Source organism: Delphinapterus leucas, chromosome X, assembly GCF_059928025.1.
Source record: "Delphinapterus leucas isolate spDelLeu-1000000601 "Yukka" chromosome X, BTC_Dleu_Yukka2, whole genome shotgun sequence".
Taxonomy (NCBI): Eukaryota; Metazoa; Chordata; class Mammalia; order Artiodactyla; family Monodontidae; genus Delphinapterus; species Delphinapterus leucas.
Window position 1 is genome coordinate 16,391,901 of NC_143150.1, and position 24,565 is coordinate 16,416,465.

Genomic DNA, 24,565 nt, shown 5'->3' on the forward strand with positions numbered 1-24,565 from the left:
AAGGAGTATCCCCGCTTCTTCAGGCCTAACCACCTAACCCAAGGCTGTTTTGCCCCGGCACAAAACCATTTTGCATTCTCCTAGTGTTTGGAGCTCAAGAAAAAACCAAAACAAAACGAAAGCCACAGATTGCTTGCCTGGCGGGAGTTAACAAACGTCTCTGGAAGCTCCAGACTCTACCTCTGTTTACTGGCCCCAGCGATTTAGTATCCCCACTCTCACCCTTTCCCCAGCAACCTCGTTAGAGCAGAGTTCCAGGAGGAATCTTGAGAGGCCGATAATTTTATCAGGCAGGCCAACTCCATGAGCCCTTGGCTCCCCTCAGAATGTACTTCTTTCTCAACCCAACAGTGCCCTGTGTGCCTCTCGCCCTCCAGTTTCTCCTCTCACTACTGCTGCCCCCTGCCAAGCCTTGTCATGTGCTTTCTGGAGTACCCTCCACTAGGAACAAACTGCCCAGCCCTCTCAGTTGCTGCACCGATGCCCTCTCCATCTCCTCCTTTTCCCGGTACCTGAATCTTGCTCAGGACATCACAAGCTCTGCCGCTGTTTCAAGTGGAGGCTGCTTATTTCCTCACCACTCCACTGTCCTACACACACACACACACTCACGCTCACGCCCTGTATCAGGTGGCCTGAAGGAGGAGGGGGAACTCCGCTCACTCCCCATTGATTGTTGTTCCAGGCTCCTTACTGCTCCACCCTGCCTCGAAGCGCTAACACCCTCTCCTTTCCCGGTCTTCTAACGACTTCCTGGTCTCTCTCGCACTTTCACCAAGCACTTGGGTATCTGCTTCACGGCTTCCTCTCCCCTCCCCCCCCACCGCCCCGCGCCTACCCACCTCAGCCCCGCCTTCGATGCTCGTACAGGTAAGTCACACGGAATTCGAGACTTGCCTCCTTTTTTACTGGGAAAATCAAGATCCTCAGGAAAACAGTCCTCACCGTCCTCACCGTCCTCAGCCTGCGGTCTCCCTTCAATATGCCAACAGTGCCCACGCGTTCCTCCTGCCCTCCAGCCTCAGTGCTAGAGCTGTTCCCTCCTCCCTTATGAAACGTAAGCCCCAGTCTACGCTCCGCATCCCGCCACCTCCTTCCTGCCTCTTCTAGGACCTACTCCAACTGTCATCTCCCTCCACCATCTTCAGCGACTCCTTCTCCACCCCCTTCCTGTTCTCTAAAACCGCCTTCAGGTCTCTTTTAAGAAACAGCACCCCGCCCGCGCCCCTCCAGTCCACACGCCCCTCTTCTACCGCACCATTTCTCTCCTCCCATTTCTCTCCTCCCGTTCAGACCGAGCTTCTCAAAAGAGTCGTCTGCACTGCCGCCTGTTTTAGTATGGCATGCTTTTGACATTTTTTAGTGGTTGAAAAGTAAAATCGAAAGACTGTTTTCTGACACGTGAAAATCCCGTGCGATTCATATCGCAGTGTCCACCAGTAAAAGTTGACTGGACACAGCTATGCCCATTTGTTCACTGATTGTCTGTGGTAGCTTTGGGACTACAAGGCAGAGTGAGTGGTTGCAAAAGAGACTGTGTATTAATCTCCAAAATTTACAAGCAGCTCATGCAGCTCAATATCAAGAAAACATACAACCCAATCCAAAAATGGGCAGAAGACCTAAATAGACATTTCTCCAAAGAAGATATACAGATTGCCAACAAACACATGAAAGGATGCTCAACATCACTAATCATTAGAGAAATGCAAATCAAAACTACAATGAGATATCATCTCACACTGGTCAGAATGGCCATCATCAAAAAATCTACAAACAATAAATGCTGGAGAGGGTGTGGAGAGAAGGGAACCCTCTTGCACTGTTGGTGGGAATGTAAATTGATACAACCACTATGGAGGTTCCTTACAAAACTAAAAATAGAACTACCATACGACCCAGCAATCCCACTACTGGGCATATACCCTGAGAAAACCATAATTCAAAAAGAGTCATGGACCACAATGTTCATTGCAGCTCTGTTTACAATAGCCAGGACATGGAAGCAACCTAAGTGTCCATCCACAGATGAATGGATAAAGAAGATGTGGCACATATGTATACAATGGAATATTACTCAGCCATAAAAAGACAGGAAATTGAGTCATTTGTAGTGAGGTGGGTGGACCTAGAGTCTGTCATACAGAGTGAAATAAGTCAGAAAGAGAAAAACAAATACCATATGCTAACACATATATATGGAATCTAAAACAAAATGGTTCTGAAGAACCCAGGGGCAGGACAGGAATAAAGACGCAGACATAGAGAATGGACTTGAGGACACGGGGAGGGGGAAGGGTAAGCTGGGATGAAGTGAGTGAGTGGCACGGACATATCTACACTACCAAATGTAAAATAGATAGCTAGTGGGAAGCAGCCACATAGCACAGGGAGATCAGCTCGGTTCTTTGTGACCACCTAGAGGGGTGGGATAGGGAGGGTGGGAGGGAGACACAAGAGACAGGAGATATGGGGATATATGTATATGTATATGTATAGCTGATTCACTATGAAGCAAAAACTAACACACCATTGTAAAGCAATTATACTCCAATAAAGATGTTTACAAAAAAAAAGAAAATATGAGGGAAAAAAAAAGAGAGAGAGAGAGAGAGAGAGAGAGAGACTGTATAGCCTGCAAAGCCTCCAGTATTTCCTGCCTGGTCCTTTACAGGAAAGGTTTGCTGACCTTTGCCTCGGCCTCTGCCAATCATTACTCTACACTTTTACCAGAGGGATCTTTCTGAAGCACAAGTCTGATTACATATATCACAGCCCTGCTCCAAACCCTCCACTGACCCCATGGCATTCAGTTCTGGCTCCTTAGCTTGGCACACGGAGCTCCACACATCCTGACTCCAGACTGTTTCTTCACCATATATCCTGTCTTTCTCCCCCAAATATATTGTGCTTCAGCCTTTCTGAACTCCTTGTAGTTTCCTGAAAGCTTCATGTGCTCTCATGTGTCTATGTGCCTTGCCACGTTCTTCCTCTGCTTGAAGAGTCCTTCAACGCATTCCTCACCTAACTAGCTTCTCATCTGACAAAACTCAGTTTAAAGGTCACCAAGATTTCCAGGATGCCCTCAGGCTGAGTTAGGGGCTCCTTTTATGGGCTTCCAGAGCCCCGCCCCCTCCCCAGGCAAATCTCTCTCTTAGCCCTCCTGAAATATTATGTTTGATTGAAATGTTTCTGATGCCACAGGTCATGAGTATCTTGAGGGCAGGAACCAGGCGTTACTTATTTCTTTACTGACAGCCTCTAGCCGAAGGTCTAACCAAAACAGGTACTCAGTACAACATATCTGAGCATCAGTGAATGTCTCTTCAATCTCACTGAGTACCAAGGAAATCTCCATGTTTGTAGATGACATTAAATTCCCCTAGGTACCTAGGTTCAGTTCAAGGATAAAAGAAAGAGGACTTTACTGTACTGGGTACATAGTAAGTGCTCAGGAAGGACTTAATAATTGAAAAGTGTACATAAGTTTAGGCCAGCATTTGCTGCAGTCCTTGGTTCTTTGGAGGTGCGTGATAAACATTGAATTAATTAATTCATATGTTGGGGGAAAGGCTGAAAAAGCTAAGTTGAGGCCGTATTGTGGAAGGTCTTAATGCCGCAAATAATTTTAACTCATTCATTTCCCTGCTCAAAACCTCTCCAGTATTAATTTGGCAACAGAAAGGGGGATAAATGAAATGCAGAGTGATGGGCGATGGGGGAGGCCAGTTAAGAGGTTGGAAAGGTAGTCTTGCTGAAAAGCAGTGAGGCCTTAATTTTTGGGATGCAGTAGGAATGGAAACGGGAGGCTGGGTGAGAAAGCCAACGTGGAGGGTGGTAGGATAACCTGTTTTAGCAGCTGATTTGGTGGGTGGATGGGGAGCGCTTGAGGAAGAAGGACTGAAAGATGACTCCAAGGTTTTGAACCTGGACAACTGGAAAGCATAAGACTACTAATAGCATTAAAATGGGAGTCAGAAGGTAGAGCTCAGCTCTGGACAGGTTGGATTTAAGGGACTGGTGGGATATCCAAGTGGAGGTATCGAAATGGATGGTTAGAAGCTGGGGTCTGGAGTTCAGGAGTGAAGTCAGGACCAGTGACAGAAATCGGAGCTATGTGCACAATATTGAAGCGTGGGAGTCATGTGTTCTCCAAAGAAGAGGGAGTAGAAAGAGAGCCAGTACTAGGACAGTAGTATACGGAAAGCCTATATTCAAAGAGTAGAAGGAAGAATAGAAGGTCACACATATCAGTTAGAACTCAACATAATTATGCTGGAGTTTTCAGTTTATTTCCTGAACATACCAGCCCAATGTGCTAAAAAAGCAAATAAGATTTTTGGTGTCATTTTCAGTGTCAAGGCTATTTGAAATGAATACTCGTATTAACCTCAGACAAGTAACCTAGGATACTTTGTGCAGATGTACTAATGAAACCCCATGAGAAATATTAGTGGATCTGGAAACAGTCCAGAGAATAGCAATTAAAATAATCAGGGCTTCCCTGGTGGCGCAGTGGTTGAGAGTCCGCCTGCTGATGCAGGGGACACGGGTTGGTGCCCCGGTCCGGGAAGATCCCACATGCCACGGAGCGGCTGGGCCCGTGAGCCATGGCCGCTGAGCCTGCGCGTCCGGAGCCTGTGCTCCGCAACGGGAGAAGCCACGACAGTGAGAGGCCCGCGTACCGCAAAAAAAAAAAAATCAGAGTGGTGGAGCAACTGATGTTTCAGGAAAGACTAAAGGGATACAGAGCCTGTTCAGTCTGGAAAAATAGCTAGAAGAGTCAACAGGAGCATCAACAACAATAATAACAATGGCTAAAATTTATTGAGTGCTCCCTGTGTGTGAGATTATTGTAAACAACTTGTAGGCATCATCTCACTCGATTCTGACAACAATCTTAACAGGTAAGTACTATTATTATTCCCACTTTACAGATGAGGAAACTGAGGCACAGTGAAGTTAAGTAACTTGTCTAATCTGCCACAGGTAGTAAAGGAGAAGCCAGGATTTCAACCCAATCTGATTCTAGGGGGAGTGGCCAAGAAGGCAGAGTAGGAAGACCCTGAGCTCACCTCCTCCCATGGGCACACCAAAATTACAGTTATTTGTGGAGCAACTATTGATGAGAAAGACCAGAAGACTAGCAGAAAAGATTTTCTACAACTAAAGATATAAAAAAGGAGCCCCCATGAGACAGGTAGGAGGAACAGAGACCCAGTATACTCAAGACCTGTACTCCTGGGTGGGCAACCCACAAACAGAAGGATAATTACAATTGCAAAGGTTCTCCCCAAGGAGCAATGGGTCTGAGCCCCACATCAGGCTCCCCAGCCCGGGGGTCCTGCACCAGGAAGAGAAGCTCTCAGAATGTTTGGCTTTGAAGGCCAGCAGGCTTACTCTTGGCAGAGCCAGAGGGCTATGCGAAACGGAGACTCCACTCTTAAACAGCACACACAAAATCTCACACACTCCGGCACCCAGGGCAGAAGCAGTAATGTGAAATGAGCCTGGGTCAGACCCGCCTGCTGATTTTGGAGAGTCTCCCGGAGAGGCAGGAGGCAACTGCAGCTCACCCTGGGGACACAGACACTGGCGACAGCCATTTTTGGGAGCTCGTTCTACCACGTGGACACTGGTGCTATCAAGTGCCATTTTGGAATTCTCCCTCTAGCTTATTAGTGCAGGGACCTGGCCCTGCCCCTGCTCACCAGCTTGTTGGCACCAGTACTGGAACACCTCAGGCCAAGCAACTGGCTGAGAGGAGATATAGAGCCACTCACCAGCAGGCCTGCTGCCTTAAGAACCCCTGAGCCCACAGCTGCCCTGGGACCCAGCCCTGTTCACCAGAGGGCTCAGGAGCTGGCCTTGCACACCAGTGCACTGGCACCATCCCTGGGATGCCCAGAGCCCTGCAGCCAGAGACCCTGGGACCTGGCTGCACCTACCAGTGGACTGGCAGTAGCCCTGGGATCACCTTCACCCACCAGTGGGTGGGCACCAATCCTGGGATCCCCAGGGCCCTGGCCCCACCCACCAGGCTGACACAGTCCTCAAGACCTGGCCCTGTACACCAGCAGGCCAACACCAGCTCCGGGACACTCTGGGCCCCTTAGCCAGTGGCCTGGGATCTGGTCCCACCCACCCGTGGGCTGACACCAGCTTTGGGACTTCCAAGGCCCTGCAGCCAGATATCCGAGAAATTGGCTCTGCCCAACCAGCAAGCTGGCACTAGCCCTGGGATCCTCTGGGCCCTAGCCCTTCCCAGCAGCAGGCCAACACAAGCTGTGAGACGCCTTGGACTGCTCAGCTAGCCACCCCGGGTTTTGGCCCAACTCATCCGCGGGCCAGTGCCAGCTTTGGGACACCTTGGACACCACAGCCAACCTTGTCAGGAGCCAGCCCCACCCACCAGCAGGCCAACAGCAGATCTGGGAACCTCGGCCCTCCAACCACCCACCCCAGAACCTGGTTCTGCCCACCAGTGGGCCAGCACTAGCCCTGGGACCCACTGGGGCTCTCAAGCCAGCAACCTTGTGACCTGACCACACCCACCAGTAGCCTGCAGCCTCTGCACAAGTCAGGACCTGGCAACCAATCAGACTGGGGGCCAGCCGTGCCTACCAGACTACCAACCACAATAGAAGGGCCCACACATCTCACATAGGGGGCACCCCTAGAGCATATAGCTCTGGTGACCAGAGGGGAGTGTGCTGCTGGGACGCATAGGATATCTCCTACAAATGGCCACTTATGCAAGGTCAGGAAATGTAACCAACTTACCAGATACATAAAAATAAATACAGCAAATTAGGTAAAATGAGGTGACAAAGAAACATGTTCCAAACAAAGGAACAAGATAAAACCTCAGAAGAACTAAGTGAAGTGGAGATAGGCCATCTACCCAACAAAGAGTTCAAGGTAATGATTGTAAATATATTCAAAGAATTTGCGAGAAGATTGGATGAACAGAGTGAGAAGTTAGAAGTTTTTAACAGAGTTAGAAAATATAAAGACCTAAACAGAGATGAAGAATACAATAATTGACATTAAAAATACACTAGAAGGAATCAACAGTAAATTAGATGATACTGAGGAACGGATCAGCGAGCTGGAAGACAGAGTAGTGGAAATCACTGAAGCTCAGCATATAAAATAAAAAAGAATAAAAAGCAATGAGGACAGGGACTTCCCTGGTGGTCCAGTGGTAAAGAATCTGCCTTACAATGCAGGGGTCACGGGTTCGATCCCTGGTCAGGGAACTAAGATCCCACATGCTGTGGGGCAACTAACCCCCATGCCACAACTACTGAGCTTGTGGGCCTCAACTAGAGAGCCCACATGCCACAAACTACAGAGCCCACGTACTCTGGAACCTGTGTGCCACAACTAGAGAGAAGCCCGTGTGCCGCAACAAAGAGCCCGCGCACCTCAGCGCAAGATCCTGCATGCCTCAACGAAGATCCCTCGTGCCGCAACTAAGACCCAACACAGCCAAAAAAAAAAAAAAAAACTTAAAAAAAAGCAATGAGAACAGCTTAAGAGACCTCTGGAACAACATCAAGCTACTAACATTCACATTAAAGGGGTCCCAGAAGGAGAAGAGAGAGCGAAAGGGACTGAGAACATATTTGAAGATATAATAGCTGATAACTCCCCTGACCTGGGAAAGGAAACAGACACCCAAGTCCAGAAAGCACAGAGAATCCCAAAAAGGAACCCAAAGAGGACCACACCAAGATATACTGTAATTAAAATGGCAAAAATTGTACATAAAGGGAGACTATTAGAAGCAACAAGGGAAAAGCAACGTTACGTACAAAGGAACTCCCATAAGGTTATCATCTCACTTTTCAGCAGAAACTCTACAGGCCAGAAGGGAGTGGAATGATATATTTAAAGTGGTGAAAGGGAAGAACCTACAATCAAGAATACTCTACCCAGCAAGGCTTTCATTCAGATTTGATGGAGAGATCAAAAGTTTTACACACAAACAAAAACTAAAAAAGTTCAGCACCGGACTTCCCTGGTGGTGCAGTGGTTAAGAATCCGCCTGCCAATGCAGGGGACACGGGTTCAATCCCTGGTCTGGGAAGATCCCACATGCTGCACAGCAACTAAGCCCATGCACCATAACTACTGAGCCTGCGCTCTAGAGCCTGCAAGCCACAACTACTGAGCCTGCGTGCCACAACTACTGAAGCCCTCGCGCCTAGAGCCCGTGCTCCACAAGAGAAGCCATCGCAATGAGAAGCCAGTGCACTACAACGAAGAGTGGCCCCCACTCGCCGCAACTAGAGAAAGCCCACGTGCAGCAACGAAGACCCAAGGCAGCCAAAAATAAATAAATAAATAATAATTTTCGTCTCTCAAACCTCTAAAAAAAATAAGTGTTCAGCACCACTAAACCAGCTTTACAACAAATGCTAAAGGAACTTCTTGAGGTGGAAAAGAAAAGGCCACAACTAGAAACATGAAAATTATGAAAGGAAAAATCTCATTGGTAAAGGCAAAAACACATTAAGGTAGTAAATCAACCATGTATAAAGCTAGTAGGAAGGTTGAAAGACAAAAGTTATAAAATTATCTATATTCTCAATAATTAGTTAAGGGATACAGAAAACCAAAAGATGTAAAACATGATATCAAAACAGTAAATATGGGGGGAGGGGAGTAAAAATGCAGGGTTGTTAAAATGTGTTTGAACTTAAGAGATCAGAAGCCTAAAATAATCACATATATAGATTAAGAGGTACAAACTTCCAGTTGCAAAAATAAATGAGTCATGTATATGAAATGAACAGTGTGGGGAATCTAGTCAATAACTATGTAAAATCTTTGAATGGTGACATCATAACTAGACTTATCATGGTGATCCTTTTGAAATTTATAGAAATGCCAAATCACTATGTTGTATAACAGGAACTAGCATAGTGTTGTAGGTCAATTATACTTCAAAACAAACAAACAAGGTCATAGAAAAAGAGATCAGATTTGTGGTTACCAGAGATGGGGGCTAGGGGGAGGGGGAATTGGATGAAGGCGGTCAAAAGGTACAAACTTTCACTTATAAAAGATAAATACGTACTAGGGATGTGATGTACAACATGATAAATATAATTAACACTGCTAGGTGTTATATATGAAAGCTGTTGAGAGTATCCTAAGAGTTCTCATCATAAGAAAAAATTTTTTTTCTATTTCTTTAATTTTGCGTCTATATGAGATGATAGATGTTCACTAAACTTACTGTGGTCATCATTTCATGACGTATGGAAGTCAAATCATTACGCTGTACACCTTAAACTTATACAGTGCTGTATGTCAGTTATATCTCAATAAAACTGGAAGAAAAAAATAAATAATAAAATAAAAAATAAACCCAATCTGATTCTTGAGCATATGTTCTTAACCACAGTAGTATAAACCTTCCAGCAAAATAATCTTAAAGATATGAATCAAGTAACCAGTCTTTTTACTAAGATTCAAAACTCAAAATACCAACACACCACTTAATGTTTTAAGAGGAAGACACATTGCTTTGTTGTTTGAATTTCTTAGACTGAGCAGACATTACTTTTGTAAAGAATTATATATATATATATATATATATAAAACACTAGTTTATATAGTAGTAAACCTCTAGAATTTGTGATCCAGGGGGGTTGTAATAAATAGCTTGAAGAAAGGTTTAGCATCTACAATAGATATATGGCTCCTATAGATACCTATAATAGTCAGGAATATATTTCTAGGGAAGGTGGGTTTTTGAACTAAGTAGGAAAGGACAGAGCGTGCTAGGTAGAGGGAGAATCTGCTTGGGAAATGGGTACATGGATGTGGTGTATGAAGTTACTCCTCCAGTTGGGTGGCATGTAACAAAGTTAATTAACTTGGAAGACAATTCTGGGATTGCAGTGCTTTCTCTATTCAACCAACTATCCTGGGGAAACAGTGATGAGCCTTCATAAACGACATCTCCATCTCCATAGGAAATGCTTTAGAGATGGTTATCCCCACCTTTAATAACATCCACATCATTTATCCACTGTGCATGTGGACGATGGCTGTTTCTTTGGGAAAACTAAAGGCACTTCTTGGGTCACCCAGGAATTTAAATGCTCTTTCTCATGAGGTTTGACTTTTGTTCTAAGAGCTCGTGAAAACACTGCTGCCATTAGCTGTAACTTGCACCTTTGGGATTAACTCTAACGTAGAGAACACTGCATGAGTGGACCCAAGCTACTTAGTAACTGTGACTTAGTAAATTCCTTAGTAATTGTGACTATGAATATCTTGGCTTCCTTTCAGGGTGGAATCTATAGATGAGACAAAATCCTACCTCATGAATATGAGTTAACCATTTATTTCTAGAAAATGTAAAACTAGGTAGCTTGCACTCAGTATGTGGGTAACAGATTCAAAATAAGAGAGTGGGGAATGCATTTTAAGAGTGTAACGGAGAAAACAAATTCAAGGCCTGGACAGGGGTCACTTCCCTGAAGACTAGGATAATGTATTGGTGGCTTATACAAATACCAGATTCCTTACTGGCTCTCTCTTTTTTCTATAACCTCATCTTTTTAAAAGAAAGTCACCAGATCTCAGCTCCTTTGAGAAACCTCCTAATCATTTTCTGCTTCAGATAAATTAACAGAAGTAATTTAATAGGGTACCTGAAAAAACTAATTTCAATTTGACTATTATCAAAGCCAAAACAAAGTTTTAAGATTTTTTTTGGATCACCTATGTTTTCAACCTTGTCACCTCCCAGCGGTGGAGAAGGAAGCACTTTCCTGTTAAGTGCAGAGAGATTATTTCCTGGTTCGACCTGATTGTGAGGTCTATAAATAGGGCTACATTTGTAAGGAATACAATATACTGTACTTGACATTGATCAAGTACCGTGTCAACTCTCGGCTTAGAGGTGAAGAAATTGGAGAGGGCCCAGAGAAAAATAATGACTATAATTAAAGGTTTGGAAAATGGGATCCAGGACAAAAACTATATAGGTAAAGTTGAGGAAATCTGATGACTCTTGGATGCCTTCTTTATTTTCTCAACGTTTTCAGCTTTGAGGAAGCTCAAGTATATCGGAAAATGCTTATCATCAATCAAAGTGCTACCAAAATCTAAGGGTGTGTACAAGTCCACAGGGATTTTTGAATCCACTTCAAAAATAATGGACGGACTCTCTATAGAGATTCTTTCAAAGGAGGATACATCCCTCTCTACTTCTTTCCCATAATTCATTCATTCATTCAGCAAACACTGAATGCCTACCATGTGACAGGCAACGTTCTAAGTATAGACAGAAATCTCTGTCTTCTTGGAACTTACATTCCTGGAGGAAGAGAGCTGGTAAACAATAATAACACAACAAACATAATAAATAGGTAAATTATAGAGTATGTTAGAAGGTGATATAAAAATAGAGCAGGTGAGGGAGATCAGGAATGGAAAGAATGCAAATTTAAAAGGGTGGAGAGGATAGGCGTCTAGTAGCCAGTAAGAGTGAGCAAATTGATGCAGCTAAGACGTAGAATTCTGACAGGGCTAAGGGCAAAGGATGGTGGTCACACTTTGCATTTACCTTGTGATATGCAGTTTACAACATTGTGCCAACCAGTCAGGAGGCACTGGAGGAGTCGGTGGAGTTTGGAAAAAGGGGTGAATTCTGTTTTGGCCATAGTAAGTGTTAAAGGCCACAGGATATAAATAAATGATCAGCAGGGAGTTGGAAATGCAGGTCTGGAGCGCAGGAAAGACATTTGAGATAGAGATGTCGACTTGGGATCACTAATATTGACGATGGCTGAAAGCAGTGGGTATGAATAGGTGAGCTGGCCAAAGGAGAATAGAGTGGAAAGAGGTCAATGTAAAATGTCTATAGTGTAGGGGATGAAGACAAAGAAAAAAATCGAGAAAGGAGAGTATATTTTATCCTGATCAGAGAGACAGAAGATGGATGGGCCTTTGTTGTTAGCATCACTTTATTCCTCTCCTTTCATTTCTCCCTAGTGTAAACTGGTTCTCTTCGTGACGAAAACACTCCCACCGCGCTACACCCTTTTGGGCGTGAATCTTTCTCATAGACCTTTTGAAGGTAAGGAGAAGGGAACTAACTTTTACTGAGTGTCCCCCGCGTGCGACGTGTTTGCGGCTCCAAATGCCGGGTGGTTTTCCTCTACACCCCACCCGCCCCCTCGCTTTCACACCCTTGCCTCCTTCCGCGGTTCCCAGTAGTCTGAAGTACAGGAAAGGTCCACAGAAAACAAAGGGCACAGCTTGAGGGAAAAGCAAAACAAACAAACGAAAATCCCCAGCCCAGGGGTAGGGAGCCAGCACTGACCGCCTTTAACCACCGCCTGCAGTGCCCAGGGTCCCTCTGCCCCGCCCGGAACTCTCCACAGGCCCCGCCCCCTGCCCCGCGGCCCGCGTTCATTTGCTGGCGCTCTTCCACTCCATTTCCCCATTGATCCGCTTGCGCCTCTTCTTTTACGCCGTCCGCTCAGCTCCGCCCCTCGCAAAGCGGCAGCGCGGTGGAGGCCCTGCCCCTCGGTACTCGCGGACTGTTTTCCGTGTCGCTTCCCCTTCTTCCCGGCATCCCCGTTTCCGCTTTCTCACGGCTCTTTGGTTTTCCCACCTCTCAGGCGCTTCGCGCCCAGGGGTTCACTGACGTCATCTCTCTGCGCTGCGCGGACACCCGCCGGTGGAGGAAGGAATAGCTCCGCCGCCCTTCGCTTCTTTTGTTGGGCTGCTACTCCTCCGGAGTCATGGCGCCGTCGCTGTGGAAGGGGCTGGTGGGCATCGGCCTCTTTGCCCTAGCCCACGCGGCCTTTTCCGCTGCGCAGCGTAAGTGCCTGAGGGACGGCGACCGCTTCGGTGCGGGACTCCGGGGGCGGCGTGTGGGCGCACCTTTGAGGGAGTGTAGGACCGCGTGTCCCGGGAACGGTCACTTGAGACCTTAGAGTTTGGGGTGGCTGTGAGAAGCAGTGCGGGGCTCCCCGGTGGAAGGCTTGGAGTCTGAGTTTGAGAAGAGTGGGGCACCTGGCGTTGCAGCAGGGTTGGAAGTGGGTGTTGGGGAGAGGGCTCAGTACGGGACCGGTGGGCTGCAGGGTAGGCAGAGAGGGGATCTATCCGGGAATCCGGGACAAGTGATGTCAGATCCAGCGTGGGGCTGGCAAAGTTTCAGATCGAGGACCTCGGATGCTCATGGTCCCATGACAACTAGGTGGACAACGTCTTGGGCACTCCTGGGTTGTCCAGGCGTACTGACAAGTTAAATGACCATTTGCCTCAGGGAGGCACTGTGATGCGGGGCAAAGAGCACCGGACTGAGGGGCTGGTTCTTAAAAACTTGCTTTACCGCTAAATCTGTGACCTTGGGCACATCCTGTCCCTTCTCTGAGGCTTCACTGAGGTGGATTTTAATTCTTGCACTTTCTATGTCAGAGAGTGATTGGGAAGTTTAAATGAAAAAAAACAAAAGTGCTTTATCACACATATACAATTGTATTGTCAAGAGGAAACTTGGAGTCCAGCAGAGGATGCAGTGCAGTGAGACAGCTGATCTGTTTTGAGGTCTACCTTCTCGCCGAGACCAGGAGTTAGCAAACTCTGGCATGTGGGCCAAATGCAGCCTCCCTCCTGTTTTTGCCATGAGCTAAGAATGTTTTTAGATTTTTAATTTGTTGGGGGAAAAAAGCAAAAGAATATAATTTTATGATCCATGACAATTATATAAAATCCAAGTTTCAGTGTCCGTCAGTGAAGTTTTATTGGCACACACCCACGCCCATTCGTTTAGGTATTGTCTGGCTGCTTTCTAAGGGCAAAGTTGAGTAGTTACAATGGAGATAGTAAGGCCTGCAAAAGCTAAAATATTTATTATCTGGCCCTTTACAGGAAAAGTTTGCTGAGCTCTTTCCTAACCTATAGAGCCCATAAGGGCAGGGACAATGTGTATTTTGTTCATTGCTGTAATGTCAGTGCCCAGCACAATGTTCCCAACTAGGTACTCAATAAATTTGTTGAATGAAGGAAAGAAATTCAGAGTTGAACTTTATTCCTTTATTTGCTACATTACTTTCCATCTTCAGGAATAAAGTAGCAAATGAAATGTGAATTCCTCAAAGCTCCAATTGTTTTCAAGATAAAACGTTTTGTTCTATTTATTGTACATAATTAAAAGATCCAATTATTAAAATTACTTTTTACATACAGGTATTATGACAACATTTGTCTGGCAGAAATTCAGCTTTATTTTTTTTAAATTTATTTTGAAATTTTAGATTTACAGAAAGGTTGCGAAGATAGTACGGAGAGTTACTGTATACCCCTCACTCAGTTTCCCCCATTGGTAACACCTTACATTACTATGTTATAATGTAACAACTAGGAAACTGACATTGGTATACTACTATTAAGTAAAGTCTAGCTTTTATTTGGATTTCACCAGTTTTCCCATTAATGTCTTCTTTCTATTCCAGGAATCAATCCAGGATATCATATTACATTTAGTTGTCATGTTTCCTCAGGCTCCTCTTTCTGTGACAGTTTCTCCAAAGCTCCAATCTTGAATGACAACAATAATAATAGCTAACATTTATTAAGTGCTTACCATGTGCCAGGCACTGAACTAAGCATTTTACGTGTATTATGTAATTCAATACTACCAAAAACCCTCGGAGGTAGATATTATTGTTATTATCGTCTTTGAAAGATGAAGAAATTGAGACATACTGCTAGGAAACTTGTGCAAAATTACAGAGATGATAAATGGTGGGGCTGGGTTTCAAAGACAAGCAGTTGGATTCTAGAGCCTGTGTGCTACACTGCTTGGTAAAATTCAGTCTTGAGTAATTGCTTGAAATTGCGCTGTGCTTAGGTGCTAGAAGGTGCAGTGATGTCCTGAGGGAGTTCAAAGTCAAGTGGAGAAAGAAGTGCATCAAGCAACAATCACCATAAAGTAATATAGATGCTATGCTAAAAGTATGTAAAAATACATGGAGATGGGAGTAGTCATTTTTCAGGGGGTGGGGGGAAGGGGTTAAGAAAGGTACCTAGAGTCTGGCTGATCAAGTGTGGTCTTTAGCCCAGCATCTTGGAAATCATCTGGGAGCTGGTCAGAAATGCAGAAATTCAGACACCCCCACCCCAGATCTATGGAATCAAATCTGCTTTTTAATAAGATCCCCAGGTGATTTGTATGTACATTCATTTTAGAATAGCTTCCCTAGAGGAGATTAGGGTACAGTGGTACTGCGTCATTTTCTACAATAGACTTCAGCTGTAAAATCTTACTGTCCTAGAGCAAGGAGATAGATGACCGAAGTCCAACCCCTTCATTTTACAGATGAGGAAATGCCCTGCTAAAGCTGGAGTTAGAGTCAGATTAGGCTTCATGCAAAGAAGAAAGGTAGCTGGGAATTGAACAGGCAGTAGGAAGTTAGCCAAAACCTATTTGGGTATTGGTTTGATTTTTCTTTTACACCTGTCCTTATGATGAAACCTGTGAGATAAAACTTCAGAAATGTCTCTAAACACATTCTCTTTTAAGAGTCAGTGCATGCTCACTCACAATAATTTGAGGTTTTAAGCATGTTATTAAGTAGGGATTGTGCAAGATTCCTCTAGAATTAGGATTTTGTGTTTTTATGTGAGGTGAGCATGCCTTGTGGCATTTGTCACTGCAGTGGGACCTCTTTATAATGCTCATGTTGGAAAGAGACCAATATTTACCTTTGAGGCTAATTGTGTCCTGTCAGATTGTGGCAGCAGGTAGCACCCTGGGGTGCTGTGCCATGCTGGTCTTTGCCGTGACGAACTTTGTTATGGCAGAGCTCCTATCCTGTGTCTCATTTGATCCTCATATTCCCAATTTACAGTTGCAGAAATTTAGGCAGTGAAAAGATAGATACTGTATTTTTTTGATTCTCAGGCACATTCCACCTCCCACTCCTACATTTTAACACTCTGAAATTGAGATACATGTTACAATCCACGAGGGTGTCTTACATTGAATGAGATTACAATAAATTGAAGAGCTGGTATTATGATCTCAGCTTTTCAGCTTCCAAATCCTGATCCTTTTCCTTCATACCTTGCTGCCTCCTGAGGCTAAGGCAGTAGCAGAATTATAATTAAATCATATAAGCAGCAATTGATGTCCCGGAATTTCTCCTATTCCAACACCCCCCAGCATATTGTCTCAGGAAAAACATTTCCATAACAGTATTACTTTGTCCATATTATGTGATGGTGGTGCTATTTCAGAGTTGAGATTTTTTGTAGACTTAATTTTTAAATAATTGTGATTTCTTTGACCAGTTAGTGAAAGAATTTCAGAGAATTCTAGTTTTCCTGTAGTAATGAAAGAAAAATTATGTTTAGGTATTTCTTCCTCATATTTGCTCACTTTTCACTCTTCTCCTGTTTTATAAGGTGACAAAGCAGGTCATGATGGGAATAAAGTAGTTCAAGATCAGACTGACTGCCTTAGAAGATAGAGGTTTTTGAGGAATCCGGGATTAGCATTACTTTTTGTAGCACATGTCAGTTGCTTCTTTGGTATATAGATTTGCTTGCATTTTAAGAAAAATGGGCTACAGTTTCTTTAATGGTATGCTTCTGGTTTATAGATCGTTCTTATATGCGATTAACAGAAAAAGAAGATGAATCACTGCCAATAGATGTAAGTTGGTCATTTATATTCCATTAAAATATATATAACCGAATCACTTTGCCATATACCTAAAACTAACACAATATTGTAAATCAACTATACTTCAATAAAAAATATATACGTATATATATTTTAAAAATCAGCCACATAGCTTAACATATATTTTAAATTTTTTTTGGTTTTTTTTCTCTTAATTTTCCAGAGATGAAATAGCATATCTGTTATCTACATTTTGTCACTCATTATAAAACCCAAAGGTTTGGAAACAAAAGATTTCTGTTTGGTTTCTAGAACTTAGTTTATTTTTTTGGCCATGCCGCGCAGCTTGCAGGATCTTAGTTTGCAGGATCTCAGTTCCCTGACCAGGGGTCCAACCCGGGCCCCCTGCAGTGGAAGTGTGGAGTCCTAACCACTGGACAGCCAGGGAACTCCCTAGAACTTAGTTTATAATAGTCTTTCTAGAAGTTGCTCTGTCTGTAGTCTGAGATGGACTTAAGTTGATTATTTGACTTTATTTTTTTTTAAGAAAATTCCTTTTATACATAAAGTTTAAAAACAAGTAAAACTAACAAAACATTGTTTAGGGACAGATACATAGGTGGTAAAACTAAAGAAAAATAGGAAGTGCTTTTTTTTAAAGCTGAAATAATATGTGAACTTCACTCACAGTTTTTTATCTTTATTGGATTTTTGTTTTGTTTTTTTGCCTGCGCCGTGTGGCTTGCGGGATCTTAGTTCCCCGACCAGGGATTGAACCTGTACCCCCTGCAGTGGAAGCATAGAGTCCTAGCCACTGGACTGCCGGGGAATTTCCCCTCCCCCCTTTTTAAAATCTTTATTAGATTTTAAAGAACAAAAGTAGTAAGTTCTTTGTAATAGAATCAACCAGTAAGTGTCAAAAGTAAAACTGACCCCATACAATTAAAAAAAAAAAAAACTGACCCCGTTGCTCACAATTCTACCTCTACTCCCAACAGTGTGGAGTATATCAGTAGTTTAGTTTTCTTCTATGCATAAACAACATTATCTTTGTGTATGTATAGTTTTACGTAATCAAAACACAGAGTGTTTCTTTTAAAAAAGTTATGTGTATATATGTATACTTTCATAACTAGCTTTTTATTACTTAACAATTTATCTTGACATATTTTCATGACAACTCATAGATTTACCACATCCTTGTTAATGATGCCTATGATTGCATTGTATGAAATGGGTCTTGGTACACTGGTGGTGGGGATGTAAACCAGTATAACAGATGACATTAGATTTTAGTTTAGAAAGAGTAATAGCTTGTGGCTAATTTTGACTTTAATTGTCATAATTAAAGACATGGTGGATGTGGCTATTAACTCATTCTCCCGTCACCTTTGTTTTGTGGTAGATGCGCGCACACACACACACATATACACACTCATTTATATCTGTTTAAAATAACTTTCTTCTGTTTACAAATGGGAAAATTTGAAAAATACAGAAAATCACAATCAAGAAAATAAAATATGCCTGTAATCCCATGTTGGTTAATATCAAACATTGCAAGTTTTTGCTTGCAGAACCTCTTTGGAAAGCAGTTTCGTATTACCTAATAAAGTTGAATTTGTGTATACTCTACACCAGTGGTTGCACTCCCGTGTGCCAGGAGACATACACAAAGATATCCATCCTGATGTTGTAGAAGTCACAGACAGGAAACAGCCCACATAGCCATCAACAGTAGAATGTATAAATTGTGGGATTTTCGTGTAATGAAATACAATGAAAATGAATGGACTACAACTATGTACTTCAACAGGGAGGAATCTCACCCAAAAAAAAAGCTCAAATGGGCAAAAGTAAGCAGTGTATGTTTTAGAGGTACATACAGAGCTGGTAAAATTATAAATAAAAGCAAGGAACTGATTAATAAACAATTGGGGACAATAGTTAACTGGGAGGGAGGGTGAAGGATATAATTGGAGAGGGGTACCTGGGCCTTGAAGGGTACTGGTAATGTTCTGTTTCTTAAGCTAGGTGGTGGCTAAGGGGTGTTCTTTTTATACTCTGTGATATTTAACAATAATACATTAAAACATTCATAGTTGCTCTTAGAAGCTGGTAATAGTTGATAACTGAGTTCTGAATGGCTTGGTACCTGTTTTTGCTATTTGCGCAAAACCCAGAAGTATCTTTGCAGCCGATTCACAGAACTTATAGAAGATACTGTTTTGTCTGAGTCCAAATCATTTAAAGTGAGACTCCGTGATAGGATCTAGAAGAAATACCTGTTAAGAGGCTAGAAAGAGATGGAGAGAAAATTGTAAATTTTTATAATAATATTTGTATGTTGTTTAGTAATTTCAATCTTTATACTCACAGATAGTTCTTCAGACACTTCTGGCCTTTGCAGTTACCTGTTATGGTATAGTTCATATTGCAGGGGAGTTTAAAGACATGGATGCCACTTCAGAACTAAAAAATAAGTAAGTCTTTTCCTTTTCATAGGCATTTAATTTCATGGGGGTTTTGCTTCATTTACATAATTTAAAATCTATGTTTTTTATGGTACATAAAAGTCGGTTTTGTTTTTACATTTCGATTATGCAGGTTGTATGAGTAACGAGGTAAAAAAATTGAGGCAGTGTTTGATGTGACAGGAAAAATGGAAGTTGAATGACAGATTATTGACATTAGAATAAGATGTTATGTTATGGTTTCTTAAATTACTTGTTGGCTGGTTGGATAGATAGGTGGATGGAAATAGATATATAGAAAGATATTCCCTCAGGAATTTTTTCCTTCTTTCTTCCCCACCCGCCTTGCTTCCCCCTCTCCTTCCTCCCTCCCTTCCCTCCCTTCCCTTTTCCTCTTCTTATCCTCTTGACCCAGCTTAATCTTTGGAAGATTAAGAGGTTTTCTGTTTCCTCTATCACTTGAACCTAGTCTGTGACATAAACTGTGCTCTTAGGCCCTTTTCTATCCTTGGACTAAAGTATATTTGTTATTCTGCTTTCTTTTTTTCTCCTATACTACTTCTAAGCTATTTTCATGAGCTTTGCTTGCTTTTCTTTTCCGTATTTCTGAATTGCATAAAATCATCCTTTAGCTTTATTCAATTCTGTCTCTGGACTTTACCCACCTTCTTGATCCTAGAAATTTTAACACAGTATTTCCTTAGAAGAATTCACAATAAACATTTATGTGTTAGAGGAAATTCATCCCCTTTTTACTTTTACTTTTTAATTTACATTTTAAATAGTCACATCTCAGGCTTCCCATTTTATGTTGGGGTATGCCTGGATTTTCAGGTGGGCTGACTTTGAGATTTGAGTTATTATCAAAAGAAAAGTTCTCTTTCCTTCCAGGAAATTAATATTTAAAAACAAACCAATACCAAAAGCCATACACTTAGGTGTTTGTGAACTTTTTTTAGACTGCATATATCTCACTGGAAAGATGGAAGGATACTCCACTATCACTACCCACTACAGTTCTTACAAAGAGTCTACCAAGAATCACAGGCAAGGGGCTTAGAAAGAAAGAAGTAAAACAGAATGGCATTAAGTAGGTGGTAGCAAAATACATGAATTTAGTAGGTGGTAGCAAAATATACGAGTTTGGACAACAGCAGGTACAGAAGGGCCAAAAGGAATTTTCCGTTGGACTTGATTCTTAGAAGACAGATCTGTACAATTATCAGATGGCTTGAATAGTGAGGGCCAGGTGAGAATAATCAAAGTTATAATCTATGTACTGTTTTTTTTTTAAGGACTATTTGGCATGGGCTAGTGTTAGATTTATAGAGGTGATTAAAGTTGAGCGATTATTTGTGTTTTCATAGGCATCTTGGAAGGAATGCCTGAATTAAAAAATTTGAGGGTTTTATGTTGCATTTCCGGGTTTCTTATTTTCCTTGTACAGGAAGAAAGTGAGATACAGTATGTTTACCAATTATAGTCTGATTTTATGGATTTAAACTTAGTTAAAACTATAATCCATAGCAAATTCATAATTTATTAGAAGCCTGCTTATTTTCAAATAAGCTTTTATAAAGGTTTATCTAAAATTGATGCTTTTTTTCTTTTAAGGACATTTGACACATTAAGGAATCACCCATCATTTTATGTATTTAATCATCGCGGTCGAGTACTGTTCCGGCCTTCGGATACAACAAATTCTTCAAACCAAGATGCATTGTCCTCTAACACATCATTGAAGTTACGAAAACTTGAATCACTGCGTCGTTAAGATTTTTACAAATTATAATAACAGAATAGGACAGGACACAGAGCTGGAATATTGGAGTTTGGGGTACAAAACACTCCCCCCCCATCAGTATTTATATTGATCTTTCAGACCTAATTAAAAAAGTCTATGGCCCTTGTTTATACACTGTTAATCAAATCATTAATGCAATATAAGTTATCTGTGAAATGAGTCTTCGATCTTTCATAGAGAGAGAATTCCTTTTTCATCTAAAACAAATTCACGTGTTTTGTAAAAGTCACTGTTTTGAACACATTTCTTTGAAAAATGATGGTTTTGTAATTATTTATTTTCTTAGATTTCTTTTCTACAGTTTTTAGGATCCTTTTGGAGATAGTGTGACTACTGCATTTTGCAGCGTGAATGATAGTAAAATGGTCTTAAGTTCTTAACAACAAATGGACTTCTCTAAAGTAGACCAAAATGGTGACTTATAAGTTTTTCTTATGCCCCCTAAAAAGTGGCTCTGCTTCAGCAGATACTTGCCAGTTTCTAATTTACCCATTACTTCTCACCCTACCCCGCTCCCATACACCTCCTAACATCAGTCTTGTTTCATCACTTCTCTGGGGTTTTGTGTGCAGCGAGCAATTTTTGTGTCAGAAATCCTTTGTCATAACAGATATACTTAACGAACTCAGCTTGCTGTAAAGCTACTTGTGTTCTCTTCATTTATTGGTAAAAAATGTCCCGAATTGATTATGTAGTGTAAGAATAGTTGAAGATAGACCAAAAAGACCATCCATGAATTAATTATCCTGCCTGTGTAGAAGAATAGTAATCACTGAGGAAAACTGATTACTTGTCATTAACCAGTTTAACTTATTCAAAATCTGTTATTTTATTGCATACTAAACTAATGAATTAGTAAAAATAAAGGAAACCTTCTCATTAAAGGTAGACTTCAACAGAATTGGGCCAAATATGTTCTAAATATTTGGAACTCATGTCTTTAAAAATAATTAAGGTCATTGAAGAAATTGTTTCATAGCTTCTGATTTGTTTTCCATCTTCATTGTATGTTGCTGAAGGTGAGGATGAGGGTACAGAGAAGAATTTTTTTAGAAACAATAATTTCAGTTTTAGGGGAATTTGGCTAGCTCTTTGATCTGCAGGAAGCTTAACATTTCTACATTTCTTCGTAGAAAACATTGCTTTTGTTGAATCACACAGGTATGGAAACATTGCTTTTGTTGAATTGTATAGGTATAAAGGGAATAACTGTATGCAGATTTGAAAAGGAAATGTGCTTTAGGCAAGAGTCATGAGATGTCCTTATCCTTGAAGGCATTTTTTCCTATTAGTAATGAACCTCAGCTCTTCTCTTCTGCCTGGTAACACAGCCTGAAGTACAAGACTATTTTGTCATTGGGTTTTTATTCATTGTTTAATTTTGTTTTGCCAACCCAATCTGTCTGTGGAACACTGACTCTGCTCTCTAAGGAGAACAAAGTTAGAAATCTGTTGAAAACCTAAAATAATTTAGAAATGATTTTAAAATGTGAAGTCAGGGGTTAAAGTGGTTGTATTTAAATCAGAACAGTGTATGAGAAACAAGCTCCTTACATCAGGCCTGTGTACCATTTCCTCAGGTATGACTTGATTCGCAAGAGCGTCTTATTTTCTTCTCTTTGGGGGCCTGTCTTCCTTTCCTAATATGTTTTAATAATAACTTTACTGAGATATAATTCACATACCTTACCATTCACCCATTTAAAGGGTACAATTCACTGGTGTAATATATTCATGAAGTTGTGCAACCATGATCGCAGTGAATTTGAGAACATTGCCATCAGCCCAGAAAGAAACCCTGTGCCCTTTAGCGGTTACGTGTCTTTTTCCCCCAATGCCTCCCAGCCACTAATCTACTTTCTGTCTCTGTAGATGTGTCTATTCTGGTCATTTAATATGAATGGATTCCTGCAGTATCTGGGCTTTCATGACTGGCTTCCCAAATATGGTTTTGTTCTATGTGGAGTGAGAACTTCTCCTCTTGAGAACTGATTGCTGTAAAAGGAAGTGGTTTGTAAAAATCAGTAGATGTAAGGAGGGAGGGTCACATACCTAACAGGTTTCTCAGTCTGTCTTATGCTGAATAGTTTTTTCTCAGAACCAAGCATTCATGATATGTTACTATTTATAATATTTTTGTCTAGTCTCTAGAATGGATATTGATATGGATAGCCCAGTCAGGAAAGTCCTGCTAAATATGATGCCAAATAACGTGGCAAATAATTGACATAGCAGTCTTCAGTTGTGTCTAATTTTGCTAGGAGCTTGTATACCTCTGGTCAGGTGAGCTTCCCAAATTTTTTCTTTAATTTCCTCCAATGAATTTATGCTGTCTTTTAAAAGTAGGTACCATAGGATTTGGGTGATTGGGGTGCTTCATAACAGCGCTAAATGGATTAAGTTCAGAATTCTATTTATACTACTATGAGGCAGTACTAAGGTAGCCAAAAATGGAGTCATGCGAGCTAGTTAAGCCTGCAGTTGACTGTGATTTCAGTGACATTCAGAAGTGTGTACTGTTGAAGGCTCTCTAGAATATCGGAAGACTTAATGACCAGGGAACCAGCCAAATGCTATGGCCCTAGTGGGCCAGCTGCAGAAAATGCAGATTGGTGAATTAGAGACTGTGATGCTCTGTAACTCCCTAATGATTGTTTTCTAAGCATTGTGGCTTATTTTTGAGTGGCATGACAGCATCCCCCTGGTTGTATGTGGCCTGTTTCCATGATGTACTGAGTAGTGTTGTTTGTTGTGAGCATCGATGCCTGTAACACCAAGCTAAACACAGTCTTTTGGATATGTTTCCTCTCTTTAAATGACCTTGCCCTGTCCAATAAATAAATGATTGTCTCACCCTGTTTTTGGTAGTGGTTTTTTTTTTGTTTTGTTTTGTTTGTTTGTTTGTTCGTTTTACTTTTAATCTCATTTTCTTCTGTTTCTCTGTCCCCAGAAAAACGTAAGATCTAATTTTAATGACTATTTTTTCCAATGTGATGCTGTTTTACTAAATTCAGTGGATACTTTACTTTTCATTGTACATGTAAAGTCTTACTGCAATTTTATGTTTTTTTAGAGTTGAAATAGAATGTGTAATCTCATTTATATTTATATTTATGAATTATCAAATGCCCTTTGGAGTATAAGAATATTGGTCTTTGAGTAGCAGTGTCTAATCATTCCAGCACAAATGTGTTGTACAGCCAAACTGCCATGACAAAATGGGAATTTATACTTAACAGGAAATCATTATGATTAAAGCATCAGGGGACAAATCTAAAGTTTAATGGAAATCCAAGAGGAAGTTCTGGTTCGCAAAGCTTGGCGTTTATCTGCAGTATTTTGAAAGATAGCACTACTAGTATTCAACTCTACACAGGAGAATCTCAAACTAACCTACTAATCAAGTATTCTTTTAAAAGGAAAAAAAGAAAGATAATATATGCACATGGCAAAAACCCCAGATGGTACAGAAAGGCATGAGGTTAAAACCTGCTCCCTTCCCTCCTCCTAATACCTCTCTCCAAAGGTCACCAGCTTTAAGTGTCTTGTATATTCTTTCAGGAAAAACGTTATTTGCCAGCAAATATATACTTAAAAAGTTTTTACATTAATGGAATCAGA

General features: G+C 41.6%; 1 protein-coding gene across 2 annotated transcripts; it reads left to right on the plus strand.

The window, feature by feature from the left end:
* The first annotated feature begins 815 nt into the window (after window positions 1–815).
* MMGT1 (membrane magnesium transporter 1) lies at window positions 816–23,804 on the plus strand. 2 transcript variants are annotated; one of them, XM_089904061.1, is made up of 5 exons: window positions 816–870; window positions 12,022–12,106; window positions 16,644–16,696; window positions 19,046–19,149; window positions 20,755–23,804. In XM_089904061.1, the coding sequence occupies exons 1-5, from the start codon at window positions 859–861 to the stop codon at window positions 20,912–20,914; spliced, it is 414 nt and encodes a 137-aa protein (XP_089760187.1). In that variant the 5' UTR covers window positions 816–858; the 3' UTR covers window positions 20,915–23,804. The 2 variants fall into 2 exon arrangements, with proteins under 2 accessions (XP_089760187.1, XP_022409990.1); XM_022554282.2 differs by lacking the exons at window positions 816–870; window positions 12,022–12,106 and adding an exon at window positions 12,607–12,855.
* The last annotated feature ends 761 nt before the right edge of the window (window positions 23,805–24,565 follow it).